We start from the raw sequence: 27939 nt of genomic DNA on the forward strand, positions 1-27939 counted from the left end.
CATGGCAGACAGGATGGTGAACAGCAGCCTGCAATGGATCCAAAGGCTGGGGCTTGTTCAAGAACCAGCAGGGTCAGAGCCTTTCAACACACGTATGCCCCACCAGTCACTCTGTGCTTCCTTTTTGCTGGGCGGTCTCTGCAGGCTGGGTGAGCGGGATGGAGGAGCCCATCCGTTGTGCACATCCCACCGGCCTGCTGCCCCAGCGCTTTTACCTGGGTCAGATGTTGGCACACCATGGAGTGCTCTGTGTCATGGCCATGCCTGGCACCTCACAGCCCTAGCTCATCTCTGATCCGGTATCCACATGCCCAGAGCCACCAACAGGTCACTAATGCATGGTTGGCTTCTTCAATTTGATTTCTGCACGTGCTTGCTAACATGAGGGCCTGCTCGCGCAGCCCCCCAGCACCTCTGCTCCCTTCTGTTGGCCCCGCTGCTTTAGACAAACAGCCCACTTGGTACAGGAGTGCGCCAGGTGATGCTGTCAGTGTGTCATTGCTTGTTTCCTTCAATAAGCTGCCCTTATAACGATGTAGCAGTTGTTGGTCATTTTTGCAACAACTGGTTTGTCTGAAGTATGCACACACAGGAGTATTTCAGCTAAAATAATTTTCCCTAATAATAAAGCTGATAAAATGTAGAGAAGGAAAGGAGGTGGGTTTTTTTTTTTAAAAGCCTGTCTAACAGTAAGTAATAGATTGAATTAATTGGGGGGGACAAAAGATGCATTAAACTTAATTCTGTGAATTCTCTAGTAAGAACAGTCAGCTCACTGCCTGGTGCTTGGTAATGCAGGTGGAGAAATTCTCAGTCGTGTAGTTTGAAATGCAATGTTTCAGAAGTGGGGAATACTGATATTTGGATCTCATTAATCCAACAAACCCAAACCTCTCTAGCATGAGAGATGAGTGCAACACACCATTTAGGATTGAAAATGTAATTTAACAGGAACTACAGAGTCAGACACAGCTTTGAAAATCTCAGGGCACTTATTTAGAAGTTGACTGGTGAACATAGGAATTTAATGTCTTGCCCTAATTTTTAAAAATCTTGGGCCTTCATAATACTGTTCAGATTTCTAATATTGTCAAATAGGAAAAACCAGGTTTGAATAGTTGCAGATTGGCCAAGATTCTGGGGCAGAGGCTGTGCTAGAAGTGCTAAGGGAGCTTCTCACTGCTGGGGCCACCAGGTTTTGCTCTTTCATAGCTGCTGAATGAACACTATTTTCTAGTGTGTTTTTTTATTTCTAACCTACAGGGGAACAAATGTGAGCCCTAGTGATGAAAGTTAGTTTTGATGCCTTGAATTGCCTTTTTAAAGTTAGTAACCAAAGCCTTTTTCTTCCCCATAGCCTTTTCTTACGCTTATGAATCTCCACTGTTCACCAGACGTCCACACATTTCTGTGCAGAGCCTTTGTCCCTGCCTGCCTAGAGCAAGTTCACGTGATTCACCCTTGTCGGAGTCTCTGTGAGAAAGTGTATTCTGACTGTAAGCAGCTGATGGACACTTTTGGAATCACATGGCCTGAAGAGCTGGAGTGTACCAGGTGGGGTATTTTTCATGTTGGCAAGCGGTGAGGGTGATACTTCGTATTTGGCCTAGACCGAGTTAAAAATCTGGGGCAGAATGTTAAATACCACCTTGCTGTAGCTTCCTCATCACTAGTGACTCTTCAGTACTTAGGCATAGGACTATTTTTTTATTAAAGCTTTTTCATTTTTCAAATGTTCACCTGCATTTTCTGCTTGTGACTTTCTTGCAACAAGTTCTGCAGCAGTTCTTTCCAGTATTCAGATCCCTGGAAAAAAAGAAGCTTTTTGCTGTAAGTTTTGTAAAAATTAAAATGTTAAATGTTACAGCATGGATTTTGCTTTGATTTCCGATACCTAAACTAGGGATAGTCATACTTCCTTCATGGGGGTTTTGTAAGAAATTGCTCATAGACTAATGAAATACAAAATACTCCGTATTAGAATGGACACAGAGCATTAAATAGTAGATACCTTATCTTACTCTTAACTGTTTAAATGTGCAAGTTCAATATTGTGTTGCTTTTCTTGTACTGCCTGCCAAAAGTATCTTTTTTTTTTTTTTAAACGTCACCTTTTTCTCAAAGATGTTCATGTGTCTGTTCCAGAGAGAAGACAGTTAATATTACATTTGGGGAAAAGATGAGTCTATATATATTAAATGGAAACTGCTGAAAACACTCTAGTGTAATCTTCTTGAAATTCTGACCTTCAGCTGCAGATATTTATAAATGATTAAGGCCAGATGGTTTTTGTTAACACACGTCAGAGCAAGAAGTACAGGAAAAGAGCAGAGAGTAGAAATTCAAATCATTTTTCTAACCCCCATGCAGCTGCTAATCTGTGATAGGGCTTGAGGAGAGCAGGGACAGCAGTCCTGTGCCATGATCTCTGATAGAAATCTGTATTGGGGTGAATATGACAGATGGCATTAATGCCATTTCCCTTAGCTCTGCAGAGAAATTGAGGTTGTGGGGTTTTAAAACAAGAAGACATGCACTTTTCCTGTCCAGTGTGAGCTTCTGTGCGACAGTAGTGCTGCTCAGCACAGCAAATGTCTTCAAGAATTATTATGAAAAATTCAGAAAATTACAAATGAATCCAGTTATTCCATATATCTTTCAAATGACATTTTAAATCAAATTACAGTTTTGCAGGAACTACTGCAGCTCTAAGTTGTTCTGTTACTGCTAACATTTATTGAAAAGGAACCTGCTGTGTTCCTGTGTGAAATGATGTCTCCCCAACAGCTGATACGGAGAAGTCCACGTAATGCAGGATGTTCTTACAACAGCAGAGATCCTGCTGCTGGAGCCCATGGAAGAGGAGCTAGCGTGATGTTGGGCAGTAACTGGAATCCTGAGATTCACTCTTGTATTCTTACAGACATACATCATGCCTATTAAGACACGGGTGAATAAAGTTCCCACTGTTCCCATGCCTACTGGTCTTGGCCCCATGGTTAATGAAAGAATCTGCTACAGAATCAGTTTTCTTAGGGATTAGTCTGGATTTATTTGGATGGCATGATAATGCACAGAAAAAAAGAACTGAATTTTTTTTTAGCTCAAGCTGAGCTTGTAAACTGACATTGAGGGACACTTATAATAGTGTTTGTTAAAAGCTAGAATGCAAAACTTGTTCTTTGTAAATATATGCTTAAACTTGGAATGCATATAAATATAAATCCCATTTTGAGTAAATGCTTGCCTGTTTGAGTTAACTTCAAACTAGATTATGCAAGTATATGTCCAACACTGCTAATCCCATATTAACCATATGAAAGTCACATACTGTGTCCAAATAAACCCTTGAGCAGTTGGGTCATGAGCAATTTTTAAATTAACATTATGAAGCTAGAAAAAAAAATCGGTGAAATAGTGATAAATTTTTACAATGCTTCTATTTTCTGCTTTTGTCTTTTTCAGTTAGGTAGTTTTATTGTTGTTGACAAGTACTACTGTAACACAAAAAATTATAATAATGATGTACTAGTCACCAGTTAGTTCTGGATACTGTCAGCCTTCTTTCTTTGTTCCTTGACTGAAGCTTGCACTTTGAAAAGATCGCTTGTTGTCTGTCTGTTGTTAGCCAGATTTAAAAACCCCAATTATTATAAATATTTTCATGTACATATGTAAAAGTTTAGTAGCATTTAAGATTCTGAAAAAACAATTACAATTTGAGTAGCGTTTCATAAGCAATAGAATGACAGCTAGAGAACAACAGTTAAATAGCTATGTTTGAATAGTCTTCTAAACTGAAAATACTTGAAGTCTGTCTTTTAAAATGCCACCTGATTTTTTTTTTTTCGTATAATGTACATTTTGCATTGTCTAAAAAATTTAACAGTGCTTGGAATCAGACTTTTTCTTCTTTCTAAGAAGTAATAATACTTGAAAATGAGGGTATTAAGATATGTCTTCTTCTGCTTATTTATGTAGACTAGTCAATTGTGATGAGGCTTTTCCTGCCACTGCTGCTGTAACTGCAAATGTACATGGAACTCAGAAGACCCCAGGCCAGACCCGGAGGGATTATGGATTCTGGTGTCCACGACACCTACACACTACCAATGGACAAGGCTACAAGTTTCTAGGAATTGATCAGTGTGCACCTCCATGTCCCAATATGTACTTCAAAAATTATGAATTGGATGTTGCAAAAAGCTTCATCGGAATAGTATCAATCTTTTGTCTTTGTGCTACGCTTTTCACATTCCTGACTTTCCTGATTGATGTTAAAAGGTTTAGGTACCCAGAGAGGCCGATCATATATTACTCTGTCTGTTACAGCATAGTCTCTCTAATGTACTTCATCGGATTTTTACTTGGGAACAGAACTGCCTGCAACGAGGCAGACGATAAGTTAGAGATCGGTGAAACAGTTGTTCTTGGCTCCCAAAACAAAGCCTGTACTGTCCTTTTCATGGTTTTGTATTTTTTCACTATGGCAGGAACTATATGGTGGGTGATTCTTACAATCACTTGGTTCCTTGCAGCAGGAAGAAAATGGAGCTGTGAAGCTATTGCACAAAAGGCCATGTGGTTCCATGCAGTCGCGTGGGGAATACCTGGTTTTCTAACCATTATGCTCCTTGCAATGAACAAAGTTGAAGGGGACAATATCAGTGGAGTTTGTTTTGTGGGTCTGTATGATCTGGATGCCTCCCTGTACTTTGTGCTTTTGCCGTTGTGCCTTTGTGTTTTTTTCGGTCTCTCTCTTCTTTTAGCTGGTATTATTTCTTTAAATCATGTGCGGCAAGTCATACAGCATGATGGCAGAAACCAGGAGAAGCTAAAGAAATTTATGATCCGAATTGGAGTTTTTAGTGGTTTATACTTGGTGCCACTTGTAGCACTTCTTGGATGTTATGTCTATGAACTGGTGAACCGGAAAATCTGGGAAACAACTTGGGTATTTGACCACTGTGACCAGTACCATATTCCTTGTCCTTATCAGGCAAGTAGCAGTTTCCTTTATAAATAATATCAGAAAGTTAATTGACAGAAACCCTTATGCATCACCATATCTGCCGTGCAGTTCTTAAACTATGCTCACATTAAGTCATCAGTTAAAGAACATGCAGTGATTAGTTGCTTTTTAAGTCAAAATCGGTGGTATGATAATTTTGCTTTGAAATTTTTCACTAATCCAGTTGATACCACTCAGCAACTGAATTCCAACTCACAGCTCTAAAGGGAATATAAAATCTTTACAGTATTTGAACTTCACGTTACAAATTGCTTTGGGGGGAGGATCATTCTTCACAGTATCTGTTCCTAAATTTGGATGCCTAGCTCAGTATCAAAGTACCGAAGGTGAATTTTCATCAGTTTCAGTTGAAGCTGAAATAATGATTCTTGAAAATTGAGTCTAAATTGGATTTAAATTGTTGCTTATAACCACAGATTTAAAATCACTTTCATCTTTTTTTCTTCAAAGTGTAGAAGCGTGAAACACTTGAAATTATAAAACAGATTTCCAGTATGTTTTTCTACAGTAGCTGTCATTTGCAAGCTATTTTCAGTAAGATGAAGAAATCGTTTAAAAAACCCAATGAAACAAAAAGCAAATAGAAAAAACCAAACAACCCAACAACACTTTAAATTGCAGAGGTGTTCGTATTTAACATTTGACTCTTTAAAAACCAACTTCCTTGGAAAGGCTTTTAAAGTAAATCTGCCCACGTTCAGTACGCTGTGGATTTGTAAGTACATAAAACTCCCTGCAATTGCAAGTAATTTGTGGTTTGTTTCTTTCCATTTAAGAACAAATATAAAAGATGACACCATCACAAAGAGAAATGCAAGTGTCTCATGTCATCTTTCATTGCTTTGCACTTACCATCTATGTTTTTACTGCAATAAACTATCATTAAAAAGAGGAACATAAACACAGGCATTATGGAATGATGCAGATTGATCTTTGTGCATTCTTAAACATCCTCTGTATCCTCTGTATTGAACAGAGGATTGAACAGTCTAAGCTGAGAGTAGCACAGCTCACAGACTTCTTGGTTATTTTTGCTTCCATTACCATTCTTAACAAGTACACTTTGTTTTTAGTGGGTTTTACACAGAGCTCTGTATCAGCCTAAACAGTCCAAAATACACGAGGTTGAAAACAAGGCTTTTATGATTTTATTTTCTTTTTTTAAAGTATTTTGTTGGGCTTAAATATAGCAGCTTGGTGTAATAACACAGAAAGAACATATATTCTCAGCCTTTTAATTAACCTATTGGAAAGAGTAAACAGCAACAGGGAATGCTGCACAAAGGCATACTTAATGGGATCTGTCCCTGTAATAAACAGCATGGGCTAACTGGAGTAGCTTGAAGTGGTATGCTTGGCCTCGGCTTACCTGAGCTAACTGGTGGACTTTTATTACATTGGCCAGATCAAAGCCAAATAAAACCAAACTTCATTTTAAGTAGCTAATCTTGCCTGGCTAACAAAAATAGTGAGTTTCGTAGATGGGACTGACAGATAAGCCAGGTAATGTAAATTAAATTTGCAGCGTGGCAGCAGAAGATAATAATCTCTTACTGAGTTAAATGTCTCTGCTCCTATGATCCAGTTCTGCAGATAGGTGGATTAATTTTGCAATAAACAGAAAAGTACCGTGTAGTTCCCTGGAGCTCCTTGAAGATGCTGTCTAATCTGATTAACTTCCAACTCATCCACTTACAGTTTCTTTTAAGTTGAAGGGATAAATCTTACACATACAATCTATCTCTGAAGAACATGGTTTCTAATACTGTTATCCCCCAAATTACCTTTCCTTTCAATTTAAAAGAAAAATATTTCCTTCTGACTAATCTCCTCTGTGTATTCAGCTGTAAACGTTAACCAGGTCTGACTTGACTGTACAAGTCCTAACATTTGTCCACAGTACAAGCCTCAACAAAGAACAACAGCCATAAAGGAGAAAGTCTTTTTTACATCATTTGTTTTTCTGTGTTTAAAAAATAAATAAAGTATATTTTCTTCTTTGCATTTATTATACTTTATTATCTTCTAGGCAAAGGCATTGGCAAGACCAGAAATATTTTTATTTCTGATGAAATATTTGCTGACGTTAATTGTTGGCATATCTCCAGTCTTCTGGGTGGGAAGTAAAAAGACCTGTTCTGAATGGGCCAATTTCTTCAACAGAAACCGCAAAAGAGAGTAAGAACAACTTTTTTTTAATTCCTGTTTTTTAAAGTGTATACTTCAAAAAAAGTTGGATTTCAAACATGTTTCTCTAAATATAAGTCAGGTAATCAAAATGTTGTCCTTAGACCCTTTCTTTTTTGTACTCTAAATGCTGTCTGTGGGTCTCTGCAAAATTCCTTTGGAGTCTATGGAAGTTTTACATATGCAGTGACTTTTTGATAACATTTTCAAAAGATAGAAAATATTTTTCTCTGCTGATTTGTTCTTTTCCATAGAGCAGAAGACATACTGTTGTGTTTAGCATCAGCTATTACATCTGTGGTTTCCGGTGGCATGAGAAAAGATATTTTCAGCCATCAATTTAGATCCTTTCATGTATTTTGACTACTTCATTTGGCCCAGTACTTAGCTGTGTTTACTATCATACAATAATAACATCCAGTGTTTTTTGCTACCACCACGCTTGTCTTATTTTAAAATTATTTTTCCTTGAACCCTTCTTAGTATCACTTCTATTGTATTAATTACTGGTCCTTATTTTTTTCTGAGACAGAGTAATTCTGTTTTATTACTTAGCTTTAGTAAAGTTTTATATCTATGGATTTAAACAGATTATAAATGTAATCTCCGTTTCTTGTACTTGCCTTTTATCCGTTCCTTTTTATTCCTTGATTATTTCTTTTCAGATTACATGTGTTACTTTACGAATTTTGTTATGGTTTTAGATCTTTTTATTTCTTTGGATTTCCCAAGGCAGCAGCCCATTAAGCTCCTTTTATTTTACATCTACATTCCTAGATGGTGAGCTTATAGCTTCCTTTCCCTCTCCCCTCTTTTTCCATTTCCTGTATATTTTTTCTTGTGTTTCAGATGTTAACTGCTTTCAGCTATAAGAATTTAAAAATAATGAAGTCAATTTTATAATGCTTACTGTTTTTTCACTTGAACAAGGTTTACGTTAAAGTTAACTTGGTAATACAGCTAATCCTGCTTTCCTCTCTTAGATGATTAATCTACTGAAGTCATTGGACCTACTTGCAGAAGTAAGAAATGTAGAAATCTGCTTTGTTTAATTGTTCACAGGCATAGTTACTTTGGAACCATTATGATCAGAATTTTTTCTCCTCTTTTTACATATAATTTTTTTTCTCGTGTTCATTAACATCCAGCCCAGATTGTATCACTCGTTGCTATTATTTCACGTTTTTGAGTGCAAAGCTGTATTACATTATATCTAAGGTTATCCTCTTCATTCAGTTACATGCTTGTATTTTCTTTCAGTCCAATCAGTGAGAGTCGAAGAGTGCTGCAAGAATCATGCGAATTTTTCTTGAGGCACAATTCCAAAGTTAAACATAAAAAGAAGCACTACAAATCAACTTCACACAAATTGAAAGTAATTTCGAAGTCAATGGGGACTAGTACAGGCGGCACAACAAATCATGGAACTTCTGCGGTAGCAATCACTAATCATGATTACTTAAGCCAAGAAACTGTTGCAGAAATTAAAACCTCTCCAGAGACATCTGAGAAAGAGATAGAGGCAGACGGAACATCAGCCCGAAGAGTCGAGGAAGGTGAAAACAGTGGAGATCAGATGTTATCTAGTTCTAAACTGACTGTGGATCAGGTGGAAAAAAGAAACAAAGCAGATAGCACATGTCATATGAGTAGCTTGGCTGAGAGCATGAAGAGAGTAGGTGAAGGAAGGTAAGGCTCCTTAACTTGATCTTTTGCTAGTTTATGCGTATTACCACTATTTTTCTAAGTTTTCTGTTTCTCCTCTCTTGAGGAATCGGTATGCTGTCAGTATACTATTAACCCTCAGTAGCTGTCAAGAATACTGTAATTCTTAGACAATATTTCATATGGACATGTATCTTTAGCATATGGGCTATTTTATATTTTTTGTAGGATTCTTCTTTTCCTTTTAAGCGCTGAGTGCTGGGGCTTCAGCTTGTAGGATATTCTTGTATCGTTGAACAGTGACCCTCTAGAAACCTGTGGCTGCAATGCAATCATTTTGAGGGGTGGCAAGTCTGAAAAAGAACAGTGGTGACCCTAAACTTGGAAAAGTATACAGAACTGTATTGTGTTCTCTTGAAAAGAATATAGCTTAAGATATATTGTAATTTCATTGCTAAAAAGGTATTTTCTTCCAGTGTAATGCACTGTACTTAAAATTGATTCCCTGTGTTTTATTTTTAATTACTTGCAGAATAACTCCTAAAAATGATTTTCTTGAATCTCCTCCATTACAAAGCAGCTGTTCGCAAATACCTGATGTGTCTCAGTCAGCTTCCATATCACTGCTTGTCTACTCAGCTTCAGACACCAAAAGAGAGTTGGATTCAGGAAACAGTTCAAACCCTTGAAAGACTGCAATTTTATATGAACGCTTGCAATGTATAAAACTGATGTGGATTCTGTGTTACACTGGAAATAACAGATATTCTGTGCCTTATTAAAAAACACACATATCTTGCTTTGCACTTAAAAAATGTAACTTTTGTTGTGGGGACAGCTAGCAATAATGTACTGTATTTAATCCGATCCAGGAATAATGGAAATTGAAGCTCTGTAGTACACAGCTGGATTGACTAGCAGTAATCTAAGAAAAAGATGAGAGAAACAAGTATTATGCCCAGTATAAAGAACACTTTGTAATGAATTGCATTAAAGTAATGTTTAGAAAGCACTGTTACTTTTCAAGGCATAAAAGTTCCATCTGCATTTTTGATGCTTTTCGAAACTTGTTCATTTTTTTCTCTTAGTTTACTGTGTCTTAAACAGCAGTATCACTTGAATAAGCGATACACAAAATTATAAATACTTTCTAAATTATGTGTCATGATGTATCAATTATAGCACTGGTTTATGGTAGCTTGTACACCGAATATGAAAGGGAATCTGGGATTACAGTGATTTATTTTGTACATAAAAATGAATTTTGTAAATAACTGACTGCATAAGGTCAGTGTTTAGAACTACTGTTTTGTATGTATTGTACAAACTTGGTAAAGTTAACATGTTTCTGTTAGGTTGTTACTAAAGTCAGCAGTCCTGTGGTGATCAGATAATGTTACTTAGTTCTGAGTAAAGCAGATTGTACCTTAGATATATATGCAATGTGCACCATACACTGCGCATTTGGGGCAAGACTGGTCAGACATCTGTGCATCCTGTTACAGGGATAATATGTTAGAGGCAGCACTACTTCAGAAAAATGCTTCTTGGAGCCCCTCCTGGTGTGGTGTTCCAGTGCATTGTGCCAAAGAAGAACGTGCTTCAGATCCCTGGCGGCTTGGGGGCCAGAATCTAAAGTATATATTGAGGCTTTTTTTTTTTTTTTTTTTTAACTGAGCTGCGGTGAAAGTGTATGTTTCACTTCGTTTCTATGCAAGTAATTTAATTTTTTTTTAATTCTGTAGAGAAACAGCTTGCAGAAAACAGAGTTATTAATATACAGGGTTGTTTAACAATATATTTACTTAAAAGAAGACTTTAATACTTTTTCTACAAAGCTTAATTTTCTATATGCTACAGCAATATATTTTCTTTAAATTAAAAAGGTCTTAATACATATAGCTTTTCTTATGATGACGTGGGTCTCAAGAGCAAGTACTACTGATGTGGATAAGAATTTCTTTGTTTGGCTCTTCAGAAATCCTGGCTCCAATGAAGTCAATGTGATTTATTACTTGGGATAATTTGGAGCCAGGGTTTCGCTGTTTTCTAAACCTAAATGTTAATGCATTTTTAAGACTGCGCACTGCCCTGCATTTGATTACTAATGAGAATATTTCTCAATATTTTGATATGCAGAGAAATTATTGTGTTCCATTTAGGCAGCATTTGTGGTGATGCTTTGAACAGTCAAGCAAAATTGCATAATACAGAGGTTGTGTAAATGCTGGATCAACAGGAACTACAGTTCTGATAAACCAAAGTTATTTGTTTTATCCATCATGTGTTAAAAATAGAATGTATTTACCTTTATATTGTGGCATCTGCATTTTAGCATTTGTAAACTACTGCCTTCAATAGGATGCAATTTCCTTTATAATTTTCCCATTACAAATGCACAATATTCTTGCTGCTGAGAAGGCCAGTGAGAAAGACGTGACAAATCTCCTGTGAAAAATGCACACTAACTACCCTTCTTTCTTGTAGTCATGTTTGTAAATGGGTGACTTTATACACATGTTCAGTAGTTTTGTTATTACTGTCTTTGTTGGTAATAAAATACACGGTTGTATAGTAAGAGCTTCTGAGTTGATATTTCTTATTAACTAGGTGTAGCATGTTAGTTGCTTTATCACTGTATTTTTGCACCTAAGACACTTTAATGTATTTTTTTATAGAGCTGTGTGAAGGTAATAAGTATTGCAATGTTTTTATCCCACCTGTGTAAGTGAGAAACCGAGACAGAACAATACTGAGAATTGTTCACATGAACATGGAGAGTTATGAAGGAGTGAAAAACTTGAACTAGTTCTTTCATCCTAACATTTAGAGCATTCTTTCTTTCATGACCTCTAAAGACCTCCTTTATATTACATAGAATATGTGTTTCCACTCTATGCTCTTGCTGCAACCCTTTAAAAGTATTGATACACATTTTTTATTTATTTAATATTATTCCCTTTCTTAGGTAGTTCAGAAAAAGTCATGCTTTCGTGGTAACTGGTCTAAAGGAGATAAATACAAAGTAATTTTGAAGTTACAGCATTGCTGTGGGCTTAAAAATAGGTACGTGTTCAAAGAACTGTGAAATACCAAGCGGTAATCATAACATTCATTGGAAGTGAAATGCATCAGTGGTAGATTGAGACTGTAGCACATGTGTGTTCCAGTCCTGCCGTACCAGAAATAACGTACAGACTGAATTCCCAAGGTGACCTTTATAGCTAAAAAGATTGTGATCTCTGGATGCTTTAACCCTGAACTACCCAAGTAGTAACTGGAAAGCTACACAACTATTTGGACATCCACAAAATTGATGGGGGGAAAGAAACTGAAAGAAGAGACACGGAGATGAGTTGAAGTATGGAAGACTGCCTTACAGTGATGGACTATAGAGAAGCTCGTAACAGTTTCCCTTAACAAAAGGTGTTTGGGTTCTTTCGTCTTTTACCTGGCCAGAATTCAAACTGAAGATAGACAATCCGTATTAAAATGGCTTTTCTTAAAGAATAACTTATTACTGGAACATCTCCATCAACTGAAGTAATTTAGTTGAGACTGGCTATCTTCTGGAAGACTCACTATAAATCCAACAATTCAGAAGATTGATCCAGCTATTTTAGTTGTTTGCTGCTTTTGTTTGCAGAAAACTAAAATAAAGGATAGTGACAATTTCTCTAAGCCCTAAAATATGTGCCAAATGGTCTTTTATTTCTCTTCTTTCTCTTAATGGATCTGTCATAAATCACTTCAGAGTAGACATTAAACTAAGTTTTCATGTTGCATAGGAAACCCTTCAAAGGACAAGATAAATTAAACATGCTAAATCATACTTGACTGGTGATATTAACAGCACCTGAAATTACCAATAGAGTACTTACAGGGTATGTGTTGTGTCCACTGTATTTTACTGTCTTATTTTGCTAAATTCTTTTAGTGAAAACTGGGGTAAAGGTCACCTAGAGTATAAAATGATCTATGCACATATTTGGGAAAAAGAATAGTTTTTATGACAAATTTTCAACTGATTTACAGAGAACCGTATGTCCTTTTTCTTTGCAGGATACAGAATATACTAGGTTTAAAGACTGTCAAATCCAGTTGAATTTCAGAAGCAAAATTAAAATACGAAGAGTTTAACTTCTTTAATAAAAGTAAGTTCAGCATTCTGCAAAGCACTGAAAAATACAGTAGCTGAATAGCATGAGGAATCGTATTTCCCTTTGAAGATTGACCACCCAGTCTCAACGTGCGGTTTCAGAAGGCTGCACATCAAAGGAGAAGCGCTATGTCCCTCCCTTCACACTGGCCACTTGTGGAATCAGGCTTTGAAGGTGTCTGAGCGCTCTCTGTTTGGCTGCGGTCACTGGGACAGATCTCTGCCAGTGTTAACCACTGGTATTTGCAGCAATTCAGATGCTGGCACCAAGGGTATTTTAGAGGTTCATGGGAATAAATGTTATTTTCTGTGCATTAACTTTTTCTTTGTGATTATTCTTTCACTCTTATTTTTGTCCCTTACCATACTTAATTATTTCTTTTAATGGGCTAGAATTTAACTGTAATTAAAAATGAAGAAGTTGGGCAACCTATACCACACCTTCATGAGCTTTCTGCTTTGTATCTCTAGAAGTGGAGCTCAGAGTATCTTTCTCGTGTACATCTATGAAATCCGTTTCATAGATTTTACTTCCTATTAAGAAGCACTTGAGATGCAAAGTATAATTAAAAGCTTAAAAACATGCCAGGACATCTATATCTGAGCTCTTTATTAATGTTTATTCCCTGTATTTCAACTTTGTTTATAGAAACTAAATATGAAATAAAAATTTGCTTTATTTCAGGTCTTCCTAGTTAAAATAATGACAAACATGAGATGTCTTCAGACATACAAAGATCTGTCTTCGTTAAATGGCTCACCGCTGGTTTCTTAGCACAGACAGGAGCTGGAGAGAATAGTTTCTGGGAGAAGAGTGGTGTGGAAGAAAGCATTTGTGGAAGCTGGATGAGCACTCGGGACTGAGCAGAGGTGAACCTGAGGGACACTGATCTCCAGGCTGGAGAGCGTAGTCTTGGGGATGGCAGTGTAGTCAGGAGACTACATCGGGTCTTTTAAGTGATATTTTAGGTCTTGCTCTTGACATACAAGTTGAAGAGAAACAGCAAGAAGAATTTTACTCCTATTAAGTAGGTTTGTAAGTTACAGAGGTGATGATGGGATCACTAGATGTGGCCACTAAAAGGATCTTAACAGGCAAAAGTACATTCTGTGTTGGTCATGTATGAATGACTATCAAAGTATCTAGATTTTTATGAAGATAAGGTGCATCCCAGTTTATCTTCCCGATGTTCTGCCTGACCGCATGAAACTGGATCACAAGAAATTAAATGGGCACAAAAATAAGGCACTGCCAGATAAGGTCCTGGAGGAAATGGTTTGTAAGTTAGCTAATTAGTTGATGTCTTAAGCTAGCTGGGAAGCTGCATGCTCTACAGGCCCAACTCTAGCAGCGTCATACCTACTATCCCAGAGTGTATGCGAGTCTTGAATGACCCAGCCAAAGACAGAGGGTTTGAGGATGCTGAAGCAGCTGTGCAGGTTTCTTGGCACTGGGTTTGAGTCACTGATGTTGCCCACGGGACACAGTCCTTTCTGGGACTTGCTGTCCTTCCAGATTCGCAGGGCTGCAATCCAGACTTCCAACTAAAGAACCAGTGGATGCGCTACAGGGCTTAACAGTCCAGACAGGTATCATTCCGTGAAACATGAAGAGCTGGCGCTGACAGGGATGTGACATGCCACTGGGCGGATGAGACGCAAATATTTTGGGCTGGCGGAAGTTGGGACTCACTGTGGAAATTAACCGGAGCTATTTTTCTTAAAATCTGTTAGTAGTAGGCAAGATCATCCTGAGAATGGATACTGTGAGAGAAGCTGATGGTCAGGATGATGTTCCCTATGGAGAGAAATGGAAAGTCACCAAGCCAGTAGGAAAACCCAAGAAAGCACGCCCAATAAAAAAGAAGAGAGGACTTTGCCTTTTAAACTCATATAGCCTCAACAGCATTAGATATTTTTAGGGCCCACATACTGAAAGTTTTTCTGCTTGGCAATGGGAAATTGTGAATTCATGAATGAGATTTGTAAACCAACCAAGAGGTGCTGTAACTACAGCAAAGTCACAAGGACAGAAGGAAACCACGCTAGAAATGAAGTCATGCCTCACAAAAGCATAGTTAGATGAAGCACCTGCTGTAAAAAAATATAACTCAAAGAAGGACTTGAAAAGACAGTTTTCTTTACAGGAACCTGGTAGGTCCTCCGCTGTTCTGGCCAAACACAGTTTCATCTCCACGTAAGCCAGGGAGTCAGTGTCGTGCTTGATCCTTTCCAGCGCCATCGCATGAGTCAGTTGTTGACGCAAGTCAAATAAGATTTCTCTTTCAGCATATAAAATAACTTTAATGCAAGAGTTTGTCTGTTGAGGTATCGTTGGGGCTAACTATGGGATGACCCCACTGAACTGCTCGTGGTGAACCTCCCTCACTGTGCCCAAGCCAGGAGCCCCTGTAAATCCATCGGCCTTTTGGTGACAGTGGCTTATCAGCGAACAGACAAGGCAGATGCTGCCCAGAAGCTCCACAGCCCTGCCTGCAGCAAGCCATGGTGCCTCTTCACTGAGGTCAGGCCACCTGAGAGGGACAGCGTGGATGTGAGAAGCACCAGGTCTCAGGAGTGCCACGGGCTCCAGGCTCCACCACCATACCAACCAGGCAGAGCTACAGCAACCATGCATGTGCAGATACATCACTGCTGCTGTGGCTCTGCCCCCCTCGCTCGCCTCTCCTCTGAGACAGGAAATTTTGTGCAACTGTTGAGTGTCCTGGGCCAATTCATTTTTATCTGTGACCAAATCCTCTTGCTTCCACAGGCTTCTGTGTATTTTGTGCGTGCCATCTATGGTGGCTATCGACCTCTGGTTTCTGTGAGCCACCCTGAAGTGCTACGCAGCCCTTCCTTAGCCTGCAGCCCGCTCCTCATTGCTGCCCTGCTTATCCTGAGGAACTCCTTTTCAAAGGGCTTGCTGGATACAAATAAAAATATTAATTTCAAAGTCCAAGCCCATTCCTTTAATTTTTGGGTTATCACTAATCTGAGGTATTATCTTCCAAAACTGGGAGGGCAGACCTGTGGCAGTGCATGTGACGGGTGGTGTAGAAAACCCGAGATTGTTCCCTTCATTGAAGAAGCTTTCCCATCTGAATGGAGCATTGTATTTCACCTCCTAGTAACTATTTACTAGTGCAGGATTCAAGGGAAGTCAGCTTTTCAGTTCTGCAAAAGGCCTTTCTATTCATAGAGAACTAATGAGGCAGCCAAGTCATTTTTCTGCCATTGACTAATTCACAGCCGTTCTAATGAGCAATTGTTTCTCGCAAGCCTCCGCTCTCCCCTTGCACATGATGATTCACCGGAGGCCTGGTGAATTTAACTTAAAGCTGGTCTGAATTAATTTTCCCATTCCACCATGTGCATGTGTCCTTGAACCATCCGATCTAACCGGACCCGCTTTGGCCAGATGTGCTCCAGATGCCCCTTCCAACCCAAAGGTTTCCGTGACTGCAGCCAGGATTGCACTGGCCACCCCAGGAGACAGTCTTGCAGAGGTACAGACCAGACGCCTCCGGAGTCAGAAGGCTGCAGCCAGCAGTCAAGGAAAACAGGTCTCAGCGGGGGATTTTCATCATAAAGCTTACACTAAGGAAACGTCCAAAAAAGGAGTTATCCTTTATTGGTGAAGCAGGCAATTCTCCCAAATGGTTCTATTAGAGTTTATCTAACTCTGCCTGACAATTGGTGAGTGGTGTTTAGTTTCAGATACTCGATGCTTCCATTATTATTGTAAAAGCCACAGCTATAGGGAAATGCGACTATAAATGAACTGATGGCTCGGACACAAAAAAAAAAAAAGATGTGCCTGGAAAACCCCAGCAGGCTGTGAAAGGAGCTGTTCCCACAAGAGGTGTCCAAGGTATGTCCCGGTCTTGACTTGTTGGTAGCAATGTTAGAGATTTATCTCCATAGAAAACTTGGTTAATCTGAGTAGTAAAAAAGTGTTAATCCTTTCTCTAGTGTTTTCTACTGTGCAAAACCACAATGTTACCTACAGTAAGATTAAGAACTGCCACGGGCTTATTCAGAAGTAAAGAATTAACACTTAGCTGCCGGATTTTTCTTGCACACTCAAAAAATGCCACCCTCCTGTATACAGCCACAGGAATCTTCTCCCGCAGACAAGCCTCTGACAGGTTAGCTTATGCTTTCCTAACAGCTGTGCCCCTCTTGCCTTTCTTCAATGTGATGGACTCAGTTGTTATGCTCTGACCTCTGCCAGTCCTTTCGGGCTGTCATTCAGATTCTACATGTATTTTTTTTCATGGCTTGCGTAGTGAACTGTCAGCATGACTGGGCTGTCGCCTGGAGGTGCAGAGCCTCAGCGAGTAGAATATTGATACGACTTACGCTTTTAAGCTTTCCTCAAAGGCAGAGACATCACTAGGTATTATAATCCACTAAAAAGTCTGCCCCAAAGTGGTTTTTAAGATTCAGATGTTCATATATGTACCTGCAAAGCACTGCTGTGACTATAATGCCATCCTTATCATTTTACGTAGAAGCTACTGGAAGCTTTTCTTAAGCAGGTATATCTGTGCTAGTAAAGTAACAAAAGAGAGGGAGAGAAGTTTTGGATTATTTTAAAATATTAAGCATGCCATATAAATATTAAAATTAAAAGATATTAGAAGAGATCAAGGCCACGATCCCATCGATTTTTATGCAGTTCCAAAGTTTATTTTGTGGAAGAAAATGAAATCTGTTTCTTAAACCTGTGATAAATTTCCTTGCGAGCTCTTACTTTGGTTTTCTCCTGCAGCAGTACAGACGGCTCTTTTGTCCCCTCCGTCAGACAGGCAGGCTGCAAAGAGCCATTTGAGAAATTCAGCAGTCTCCTCTGATCTCAGCCTTTTATACTGACTTGCAGCCTACCCTAAAATATCAGTAATTAAAGTGAGCAAGAGCTGAACGATGAACTCCACCATTAAAAGCACCAAGGGTAGATCAGCAAAGATCCCGAGCGTTGCGATGGTGAGCACAGCAGTGCTAACCCTGAGCGCTCTGCTGCTTACCCTGGGGCGTGCACGCATCCCCCAGCGCACTGCAGGTAGGACTGCCAACCACAGTCAAAATCCCCAGGCGTCACCAGAACAGAGAGACGTACAAAGTGATAAGAGTTAACAGCAGTTGAAAAGTCCAGGTCTTGGCACTCACCTTACTGGGCCTCTTTTGGCTCAGGATGCTCAGCCCTGAACCTTCTGCAATATTTAGACAACTAAGTCTGGTTTTCCTGGTTATGAAAAGCTGCAAGTAATATAGTTCCCATCTGAGAAGAATCTGTTTCTGAGCAGTTAAAGCATCTCCTCCCTGTATAAGGAGACTCTTCTACCAGACCTGGGTCTGTTCTGCCAGGTTTGGAATATGGACCGGGTCTTCATTCCCAGGCTCTGCATTAACCATGAGCCATGGGTTCCCATGATAAAATGCTCCTAATCTTTCCTATTTCAGTTGTTTCACTTTGTGAAGACCAAGGAGTGAATAGCAATTACTTACTGATTGAATTCATACCAGTGCTCTAATAAACGGTATTCATAAACTGGAAGAGTTTTCACCAGAAAGGTGGAGAGACCCAGCGACCCAGTGGGCAGCCCCTTGAATTTAGACATTTTATAGCTGAGGTGAATGGAAAGACATGGGTGTATGAGCACTTTCTCTTCTCCAGGCTTGTGTGGCTGGTTTTTTTCGGGATGCTAAGAGGCAGTGTGAGGGGAGAAAGCAGCTCAAATTGCTGTGGAGAGAACATGCTTATGGCACCAGACTCATGATGTGAGCATCTGCTACATGCGGTGCAGGTGGCAGCGCCACAGTGACCTTGCATGAGCCTGCCTAGGTTGTGCAGCAGCAGACTGGACATGTGGAAGATTGTAGTGTCATTTAAAGGATGGATGTGTGTACCTCAACATCTGTGCTGATATGTTTGCCACCCATAAAAGATAAATTCTATATCATATGGTAGTATGGGTAAGATGAAGGAATCCACTAGTTGATGTAGTACAGATCCTGAAGATGCTCAGGCAGGCTTATTACAGCAGCTCCTTTTGTCTGGGAAATATTTAGGGCAAAGTAGGTCAGTAGTTCTGATTCAGTTCGAATGTCTCACCAGCATTCAGCAATGGGTGCTGTCCTCAGAAGCATTTAAATACATCAAAAGCCCACAGAGCATAAGCCTAGCAGGTGGCAAGGCTTGCTCGGACCAAAGCAGGCTAAGGACGATGTTGATATTTCTGTTTTCCAGGCTGCAGGTCAAATGAGCATTGGGAACGGCACAATACACTTACTAGAGCTCAAAGCAGATGTCCCACCATTATTTGCTAAGACCTTCTCTTACAGCGTTCCTTAGCTTGCTTCGGCTGGCAAAGCCAGCCGTTTGGGATTTAAAAACTTCTCACTCAGACCCGAACTCTAATGGTGAGCAAACCCAGGCAGAAAAATGCATAAGGAAGTCTGTGCAAATTGTTAGCTAAAATACCGAGTATCAGGAAGGTGTACAGTGCTGCTGTGCTGTGTGCTGCAGCTGTGACGCCTTGCCTGAAGAAGTTAATTCTATAATACAGGAGTCTGGCAATGTGGGAAGGGACGAGCCTTAGCAACAGCCCGTGCTGATGCCGTTGGTATTTTTATTACCCCAGCCACTTGGTAATGATGCCTCTCTGAACATGCATGTTACACAGAGTTCAGACATTATCATCTCTCAGTATTGCCCCCAACCTGGACCCGAGGCAGGAGGGGTTTCGCTGACAGCAGCACACAATTACACAGTGAAGCATCTGCGTGTGCATATTCGTGGATGCTCACTGAGGCTGTCACAGAAGCAATTGTTATAATTAAAGATTTACATCATTCCATAAATTTTCCCAACTGGTTTAGGGAACCATTATTGTTTACTAGCTGTTTTATAAAGTCGGCTGGGTGTATCACTACACTCCTTCACAAGGCGGGGGCCCACGCCTCAGCAGCGTGGCTGACACCAGTCCCGGTTCCCAGGACAGTGTGTGACGGGGTTGATGACAACAGTGTGACTCGTGGTGCAAACCTGTCCTCGCTGCTGTTGTTCAGCTAGTACGGATGTGGAAAGGGGAGAAAGACAGAAGTGGCTTAGAGTGCAGAGGTAACTGTAGTCAGAACAACCTGAGGTTGTTTTGTTATAACATGTTATGTTATAAATATGTTTAACATAAACATATGTTGGTGTAAACAAAAATCTGGTTCTGTGGGGTCTATCGTGAATGACTCAATGTCTTGTAATGTGCATTCCTCCAGGAGAATTTTATGCTTTTGTTAAATAATTCAGAAAAAAAAATGTATTGAAGCTTATCTCCCCCTTCTGGAAACTCTACCTCTACAAATCCTGCGAAGATTGCAGCATACAGAAGTTCTCTTTTGAATGTTTGTTACTTGTGTTTTTAACGCTTAAGGCCACACAGCGTGCTTATTTTATAGCGCTTGCAGTTCTAGTATGCCGAAAAGTGAAATACGATTTTAAATGAAAGCAAAATGAGATGGTTTACACTGGGATGCCGAGGTGTTTCTAAATGGACAACGTTCAGTCAGGCAGTACCGAGGTCTTCCATAAAAGTCCACATTTCGCTGCTGTTCAGGCGGCTTTTGTGCTCTTGGCGTGGGCTTCTGTTAAAATGCCATCAGGGGTTTGCCCCCAGCTGCTCTTTGCCCCGCGCGGTCCATCAGGCTCCTGCTGCGGCGCCACGGGAGCTGCCGGCGGGACCGCGCTTCCCTCGGGAAGGTGTGACCGCCGGGAGGCCGAGCCCCGGAGGCTGGGGAGGGGGATGCTCGGTGCTCCGGGGGGTGACGCCTGCCGCGCCCCCCGCAGCCCGGCCGTCGGCAGCGCCCGGGGAAGGCTCCGCGGGGCCCGGCCGGAGGGGGCGGGAGCCCCCCGGCCCCCGTGCCAATGGCTGCGGGGGGATGGCTCTGCCTGGACGTTCCCGCTCGGTTACAGGATGGAAATTCCCGGCCTCCCCGGGGAGGGAGCTCGGGCTCCGCGCTCTGAAAGGCTCATTTATCCCCGCGCTGCCGCCCAGAGTGGCGGACACGGGCCCCTGCGCCGCCGCCTCCCCCGGCCCCGGGCGCGGCCCCGCGCCCCCCCGCCCGCACCATGCCCCGCGCCCCGGCCGCAGCCCCGCCGCTGCTGCCGCTGCTGCCGCTGCTGCTGGCGCTGCTGGCGCTGCTGGCTGCCCCGCCGGCCGGCGGCTCCGAGAGCCCCAAGGGGAAGCAGAAGGCGCTTCGCCAGCGGGAGGTGCTGGACGTGGTGAGCGGGGCCGGGGGCCCGGGGCCGGGCGGGTGGGCGCTGGGCGCGGCGGGGGCGCCGGGGGGGGCGGCCGGGGGAGCCGCGCGGTGCTGGTTTGTCGCAAAAGTCGGGGAAAAGCGCAAAACGCGCGGGTTTCCGAGCCCCGCCGCTGCCGCCGCGGGCCGGGCGGGCTCTGCCTCTGGAGCTGGGTTATTACCCCTCGCTGTGCCGAACCTGGGAACGCTGAGCAGGGGCTGGGCGGGCTTTGGCAGAAGCCGCTGGTTTGCGGCTGCTGGGTGCGGGGCTGCGTGGTCTCCGCAGGGCTGGGGGGCTGCGGGGCCGGGGGCTGAGGCCGGCGGGGCCGGGGGCTGCGCTGCGAGCTGCCGCCCGCCCTCCGCGCGTCGCGGGGGTAACGCTGGGATCGGTGTGGGGAGCCTGGCAACATCAGCGGCAGATGCTGTTCAGCTCCTGCAAGGCGAGGGGATAGACAATGAGCTACAAAAAGAGAAATACCGGGGCTGCTCTTCAGCAGCCGTGAGGTGCTGCGGAGGCTGTATCCGCACGCTGACCGAACCCGCTTTTCCTTGGAGGGGCGTTAATGCCTTGTTCCCTTTGGCAGCTGGGGCTGCATACCGACCGCTGTTTGCAATTCCATTGCAACTAGAAACCTGAGTGCCTCGGGACCATCCCATCTCAGGGATGGAAGAAAGGAGGGAGATTTTCCAGCCCTTGGAATGTAGACAGCAGATGTGAAGCTATTTCTGTGAGCTTCTGGGCTGCCGTTCACCTCCTATAGGAGATCGGTAGCATGGCCGATTCCTCTGTGGTCTCCACAGAGATCCCCCAAAGGGATGTGCTGGAAGCCCCATCGGTAGCAAAGCTCCTTCCCTTTCACACCACCTCATTACGCTTTCACTTCTGCAGTGGGAATTGAATTGCATCGAGAATAAGGAGTCTGCACACATGGAGGAGCTTATGCTTTCTGCTGGAGCAGTATTTTGGGGGCTCCCATTTCTCTTGCCTTGCTCCATGCTTTCGGGTGCAGCAGAGTGCAGGTAAATCAGTGGAGGCTGAGTCAGGCACACACAGCCCGGTTGTACAGACTGCTTCAGCTACAGCCCTTCCCAGGCAGATGAAGGCATGCCCGAGGGGAATCCTGCCTTCAGCAGAAATTTTAAAAGATGTTTTATGCATTCCCAGCTTCAGAAAGGATGAAATTTGCTTCATTTGGCAAGCAGAGATGAATTTAGTTGGAGCAGAGCCCAAAGCCCAGGTAATTCACTCACGTCAGTCAAAATTTTTGGCTGTGGAATGGCGGAGCAGCTCTCCCTGGAAGGGAGCTGTGTGGCTCTGAGTGCAGCGGTGGCTCCTCTCCAGGGGTCTTCCCCTAGCCCTCGCCTATTTCTATGTCCATCCCATGTTCTGTTTTTGTGGTGTGTAACCATGAGCAAAAGCCAGAGCCAGTCACTGTTCCAGATAGAGCCCAAGGGGAGAGTAGTGGCAAGAGCAGATAACTGGTGCTATGTGAAATACAGATCTCTTTGTGTCATTCTCGTGGTCCCTGGGCTGGTGTGTGCTTTGCCAGGCAGCCTGCTCTCCAGCTAACTTTTTCAAAATGTGGCCTGCCTGATTTTAATATTCCACTCTTTCCAATGCCATTACCAACAGTGTTTTCTTTGGTGAAGGTAGTGAGGGAATGCCAGCATCCATTAGTCCGGCTCTCATCTTCTTACTAGACCTCTTTGTACAGTCACTGACTTTATTTATGGAGTGGCTCCAGCCGAGCCTGTGATGCCCATGCTGGTTTTTGCACCAAAGCATGGGAAAAGGAGCAACCCCAGAAGAAGAAAGTTTGCCAGTGTGACAAAGGAGCGAGAGCAGGGGCTGTAGTTTGCAGCTTGCAGTGCAGATAGATAGTGGCATGGCTTGCAGGAGGGCGAATAGCTGGAGGATCGTTTCTTTTTGAAACAGGTGGGGATTAAGTAGTTTGAAATGGATGAAGAGAAATAGGTGTGAGAAAGGGGAAGAGCAGAATGTAGTTATCTGTGAGGATCTGGGGTGAAGACTGGAGGAAGCAGTTAGTCACCAGCCGGGAAAGAGCATTTCAAGTAAGAGCCCTGCCACCACCAGCCCCTGCGGGGTCCTGCTCAACGTTCCTGTGCCAGCTGCACACGCGGGTGCCCCCCAGCATCCAGCACCCAGGCTGCTGGGCCAAGGAGCTCTGGGCTGCACAGAGCTACTCCCCGGGGAGGGCAACCCCAAATCTCGTAAGGTATGAAGGCGACGTGTGTTAACACGTAGTTTGGGAGAGCAACATTTGACCTTTCCCACCATGGCAGTTAGGGAGGACGTTAGCGTGCCATCCTCCCATGTGTGCCTTCCCACTGCTATGAACAGGGATTCTGAGTTCAGGATTATCCCAGGGTGCAGCTTCCCATGTCCACATCAACATGGGCATGCTGTGTGTGCCCCCCGAGTCTGACTTGTGTGGTCTGACTATAGCAATGCGATTCTGTCCCAGAGGAGTGGCGGCAGAAGAAAACTGGTGTTAACCTCTGCTCTGTGAAATGCAAAAGTTTCTCTACTTCAAGAAAAAAAAAAAAAAAAAGAAGGAAAAAATAATGGCAGCTTATTGACTAGAACAGTTATACAAGTAATGATGGGTTAGGAGAAAGTAACTGTTAACATACAACTTTTTGTTTCTGTATAGGAATGTTTTGAATCTTCCGAGGTTTCTCAAAGGGTTTTAATCCTTGGGCTAGGCCAGTTTTTAATTCTAGGACTTATGCATCTTTTCAGAAAATAATTTAATTTACAGCAAATTCTGCTGGCACTGCTTATCGTTGACATTTTATTTTTCCTTTTTTTTCCCTCTGTGGAACCATTTTCTTGGTGATCTGGAAATAGCCCATTAGTCTGTATCACAGCAGGGTTTTTTGTTTTGTTGTTTGTTTGTAACTTGGTTAGCCTCAGAATTAAGGGACGGAAGCAGTAAGATCTGTTCTGCATTTCAGTACAATGGCATGTGCTTGCAAGGCCCCAGTGGCGTACCTGGACGGGATGGAAACCCGGGAGCCAACGGGATCCCTGGGACACCTGGGATCCCGGGACGGGACGGGCTGAAAGGGGAGAAGGGCGAGTGCATGCGCGAGAGCATCGAGGAGTCCTGGACGCCCAACTTCAAGCAGTGTTCGTGGAGTGCGCTTAATTACGGCATCGATCTTGGGAAGATTGCAGTAAGTTAGCTTCGTCAGGGATGCTGCGCTTCACCAGCCACAGCAGGCTCTAGATCTGCCGCCTCTGTGGCTGGGTAGCACTCATCAAAGATGGCCTGTTGCATTCTTTTTCTACAAATAAGGGTGAACTTCTCAAAGGTTTAGCTACTTTGGATCCAATCTCAGCTGTTTTGCAGTGATGTGCCCTTTTTATTTCTGTAGTAGTGTTTCAAAAGAATGATGCAGCTGGTGTAAGGGTATATTTAGAAGCCCAGATCTATTACTGTAAGGCTGAAAGCTACACCACCAAAAGTACCTCCACCTTGCCCAAAACAGGGCAAGGGATTTGCCATGTCAATCCTAAGGAACAGGAGGGATGTACATCTTTAATCTGTTAATGGTATCTGTCTTTGTAACTCCTGCTTCAAAATGGTTCACTGAAGTTCAGTTGCAGGATGCTACCACAAAAAGCATCGGCATTGTTCAGGAGCGGCATTACCAAGCGTTGCCCAGACTAACCCAGACAGGCTGTCCTCCACTGCAGCCCTGGGTATAAACATTTCCAACACAACAATGCAAGCCTAGAAGAGGGGAAGAAATCATACCAGCTACGAAGCAATGCCCAGGCTGGTTGGAGTAATTTAACTGCTATTGCTGTGGCTAGAGTGAGAGTCAACTTTTCTGAGCAGACACTTCTCACTGCATTGCACTGGCCAAACTGTCCCTAGCTCCCTCCCCATGATATCCAGCATTTTGAAGACAGAGTAACAACGTCTTAAAAATCCGAAAATGTTTTTTTCAGTTGTGCAGCTTTTGTCAGGGTTTAAATCTCACAAATCTTGTGATAATTGTTAAATCCAAGATTTCTGGTAACAGAGACAGAAATTGTACTGTCCTCTCAGACAAGGACTTGAGCGCAGCTTTCAGACAGCTCATACCCCTTTACATAAACCCCAGAAGATAACTAGATTACCAATTTAACACCAGGCATTATCTAAATAAAGTTAAGAATTTCCATAATACCCCTTTGCCATTACTATCTATGAGGTGGTGTTTCTGATTTGCATCTTTGCACTGTATGGTATTTGCCAGGCTCTACTTTTTCTTTTATTTTTTTTTCTCCCCTGCCTCCCCCCCCCCCCCCCCCCCCCAGCAGAAAGGACTAAAGAGAAAAGCCAAAACATTCTAAGATAGATATAAATATATTACTAAAAATAAATATATTTCCTAAATGTAAATATATAGAAAATGAATAGGTTCAAAACCAGAGGTTGCTACCAAAGTACTTTTGTCTCCTCTTAGGAATGTACATTTACAAAGATGCGCTCGAACAGTGCTCTCCGCGTTCTCTTCAGTGGATCGCTTCGGCTAAAATGCAAAAATGCCTGTTGTCAGCGCTGGTACTTTACTTTTAATGGAGCAGAATGTGCTGGGCCGCTTCCTATTGAAGCCATAATATATTTAGATCAAGGGAGCCCGGAGCTGAATTCCACTATTAATATACACCGAACTTCTTCAGGTATGTATGCCGGGACCACCTGAACAGAGATGGAGCAGAAGCCAGTAGCAAATCTAGTTACCAAATGCAGGAAGTACAGTCTGCCTTAGAAAGTAAAAAAAACCTGAAAGAAGAGGCAGAAAAGTGGCTGGCTAACACTTGTTACTCTTTTACTTTGTTGCCTCACAGCAGACTATCAATAGTAACAGTATTAGAATTATTTATTAAGCACTTTATTACTGTGGTATTTGTTGTGGTACTTACATCCTGTAATTTAGAAATGGAAGAGATTTCTATCCAGAGAGTTCTACTGTCTGCTACGACATGAATACAGACACATTCTGTGCTGTGTTAGCATATGGAGAAATGGCCTTACTGCCGAGCAGACAGTGTCATCCTGGCTTAAAATACTGATAGTTGTACATTATCTGCAAAAAATGAGACTTATTTGCCCTGGAATTTCTCCTGTAATTTCAGGTGATGCCCAAAAGTACCCCCAAAGTGAAGTCTCTAGGAGCTATTATTCAGCTGCTAAGCAAAAGGCAAATTAGTGAAGTCATTCAGCATAAAAGGAGGTGACACCAGAAGGGGACTAACATCAACTCTGCTCAGTTTTCCTCTCTGTACTATTTCATGACTGCATGAAATCTAATGTCTAGAGCTATGATAGTTTTTTTTTCACCAAGAGATAGGACCCACCTGTCCTCATTTACCCACCTCCAACTAGTGGTGCTAGTGGAGAAAAACAAAGGGGCAGCAAAAGTGGAACTTTATACAGAAGCAGTAAATTAGGAGTGGAAAAGATTACAGGGTGACTACCACCTTTGCAGGGCTTACCTGTGTCCCTGTCCCCCCCTCCCCATCACTGCCTTAGGGGGCTGGATGGGATTGAAGCCATATCCCAGGTACCAGTTTGTAAGTGTGGACACTTCAAGAAGCAGGTGTACCTCCCATTTAGCCATCCTGTGGATTGTGATCCCCTTCAGGTACTGCAACAGAGGTCAAGAAGCAGCACGGATAAAGGCGGTGTGTGACTCTATAACCTGCTGCTGCATCTCTAATAGTTTTTGGGTTTTTTTTTTCTAAAAATGCTATTCAGGTTTAACTAAACAGCATGAGCTTGTAATGAACTGTTCTTAAGTACTTGTGCCCACCTTCAGTTGTGAAATACAGCTGATTCTGTCTGATGAAGTAACCCGATTTTTGTGTTTAACCAGTGGAAGGTCTGTGTGAAGGGATCAATGCCGGCTTGGTAGATATTGCCATCTGGGTCGGGACTTGCTCAGATTATCCACGGGGAGATGCTTCTACTGGATGGAATTCAGTCTCCCGAATCATCATTGAAGAACTGCCAAAATAACTTTCCTTCCCTTTTTATAACCTCTTTTAAAAAAAATTTTGTACAATTTTCTTCAGAATTTATTTCTATAGAGTTGGATGCAAGTATTTGACTGAAAGGCACCAAACTCTTGCATCTGTAGTCTTTGCCTGGCCTTTTTTTGCACATCGCAGGCTTTTTATAATAATCATTTTAGAATATAAATATCAAACCCAAGTTCATTAACTTTTTAAATTCCTTGTTTGATGTATGAAACTATACCACCACCATTTTAAGAATTAGCTGTAACTTTTTTGTATCAAATAAATAAGACCTTTTACAAAAAACCAAATAATCCAGGCTCTTTTATTGATCATCAAACTATTCAAGGTATTTTATATGGTGTTATGATACACAGCTATTTTTTTTTTTGGAAGACTTCACAGAAAGTTCTAAGAAAGAAAACCCAGGACTTGGCTTTAGCCTTCAGAAAGCTACTCCCGTAATGTGACTACAGAATAGGATGCTCTGCTGTTACAGTCTTATGTCTCTCAACAAACTCCTGATGACTTAACTGCAACCTAAATGATGCGGTAAGTGTTAAA

General features: G+C 42.1%; 2 protein-coding genes across 3 annotated transcripts in view; both read left to right on the forward strand.

The window, feature by feature from the left end:
• Positions 1–11462, forward strand: part of FZD6 (frizzled class receptor 6) — a 32837-nt gene extending 21375 nt beyond the window's left edge. For both annotated transcript variants that reach the window (XM_040587147.1, XM_040587149.1), the window contains exons 3-7: positions 1358–1554; positions 3982–4999; positions 7062–7210; positions 8480–8908; positions 9417–11462. In XM_040587147.1, the coding sequence (XP_040443081.1) occupies positions 1358–1554; positions 3982–4999; positions 7062–7210; positions 8480–8908; positions 9417–9573 (1950 nt within the window). In that variant the 3' untranslated portion in view covers positions 9574–11462. The remainder of the gene's footprint in view (positions 1–1357; positions 1555–3981; positions 5000–7061; positions 7211–8479; positions 8909–9416) is intronic.
• Positions 11463–20884: 9422 nt separating this feature from the next.
• Positions 20885–27681, forward strand: CTHRC1 (collagen triple helix repeat containing 1). The gene is made up of 4 exons (XM_040585610.1): positions 20885–21324; positions 24318–24539; positions 25821–26037; positions 27234–27681. The coding sequence occupies exons 1-4, from the start codon at positions 21172–21174 to the stop codon at positions 27374–27376; spliced, it is 735 nt and encodes a 244-aa protein (XP_040441544.1). The 5' UTR covers positions 20885–21171; the 3' UTR covers positions 27377–27681.
• The last annotated feature ends 258 nt before the right edge of the window (positions 27682–27939 follow it).

The sequence above is a fragment of the Falco naumanni genome, chromosome 3, assembly GCF_017639655.2.
Source record: "Falco naumanni isolate bFalNau1 chromosome 3, bFalNau1.pat, whole genome shotgun sequence".
In the NCBI taxonomy this organism is placed as follows: domain Eukaryota; kingdom Metazoa; phylum Chordata; class Aves; order Falconiformes; family Falconidae; genus Falco; species Falco naumanni.

Coding starts and splice junctions, on each gene's coding strand:
- CTHRC1 (XM_040585610.1), top strand. CDS start 21,172: ATGCCCCGCGCCCCGGCCGCAGCCCCGCCGCTGCTGCCGCTGCTGCCG. Junction 21,325..24,317: donor AGCGGGAGGTGCTGGACGTG/GTGAGCGGGGCC, acceptor TCTGCATTTCAG/TACAATGGCATGTGCTTGCA. Junction 26,038..27,233: donor TATACACCGAACTTCTTCAG/GTATGTATGCCG, acceptor GTGTTTAACCAG/TGGAAGGTCTGTGTGAAGGG.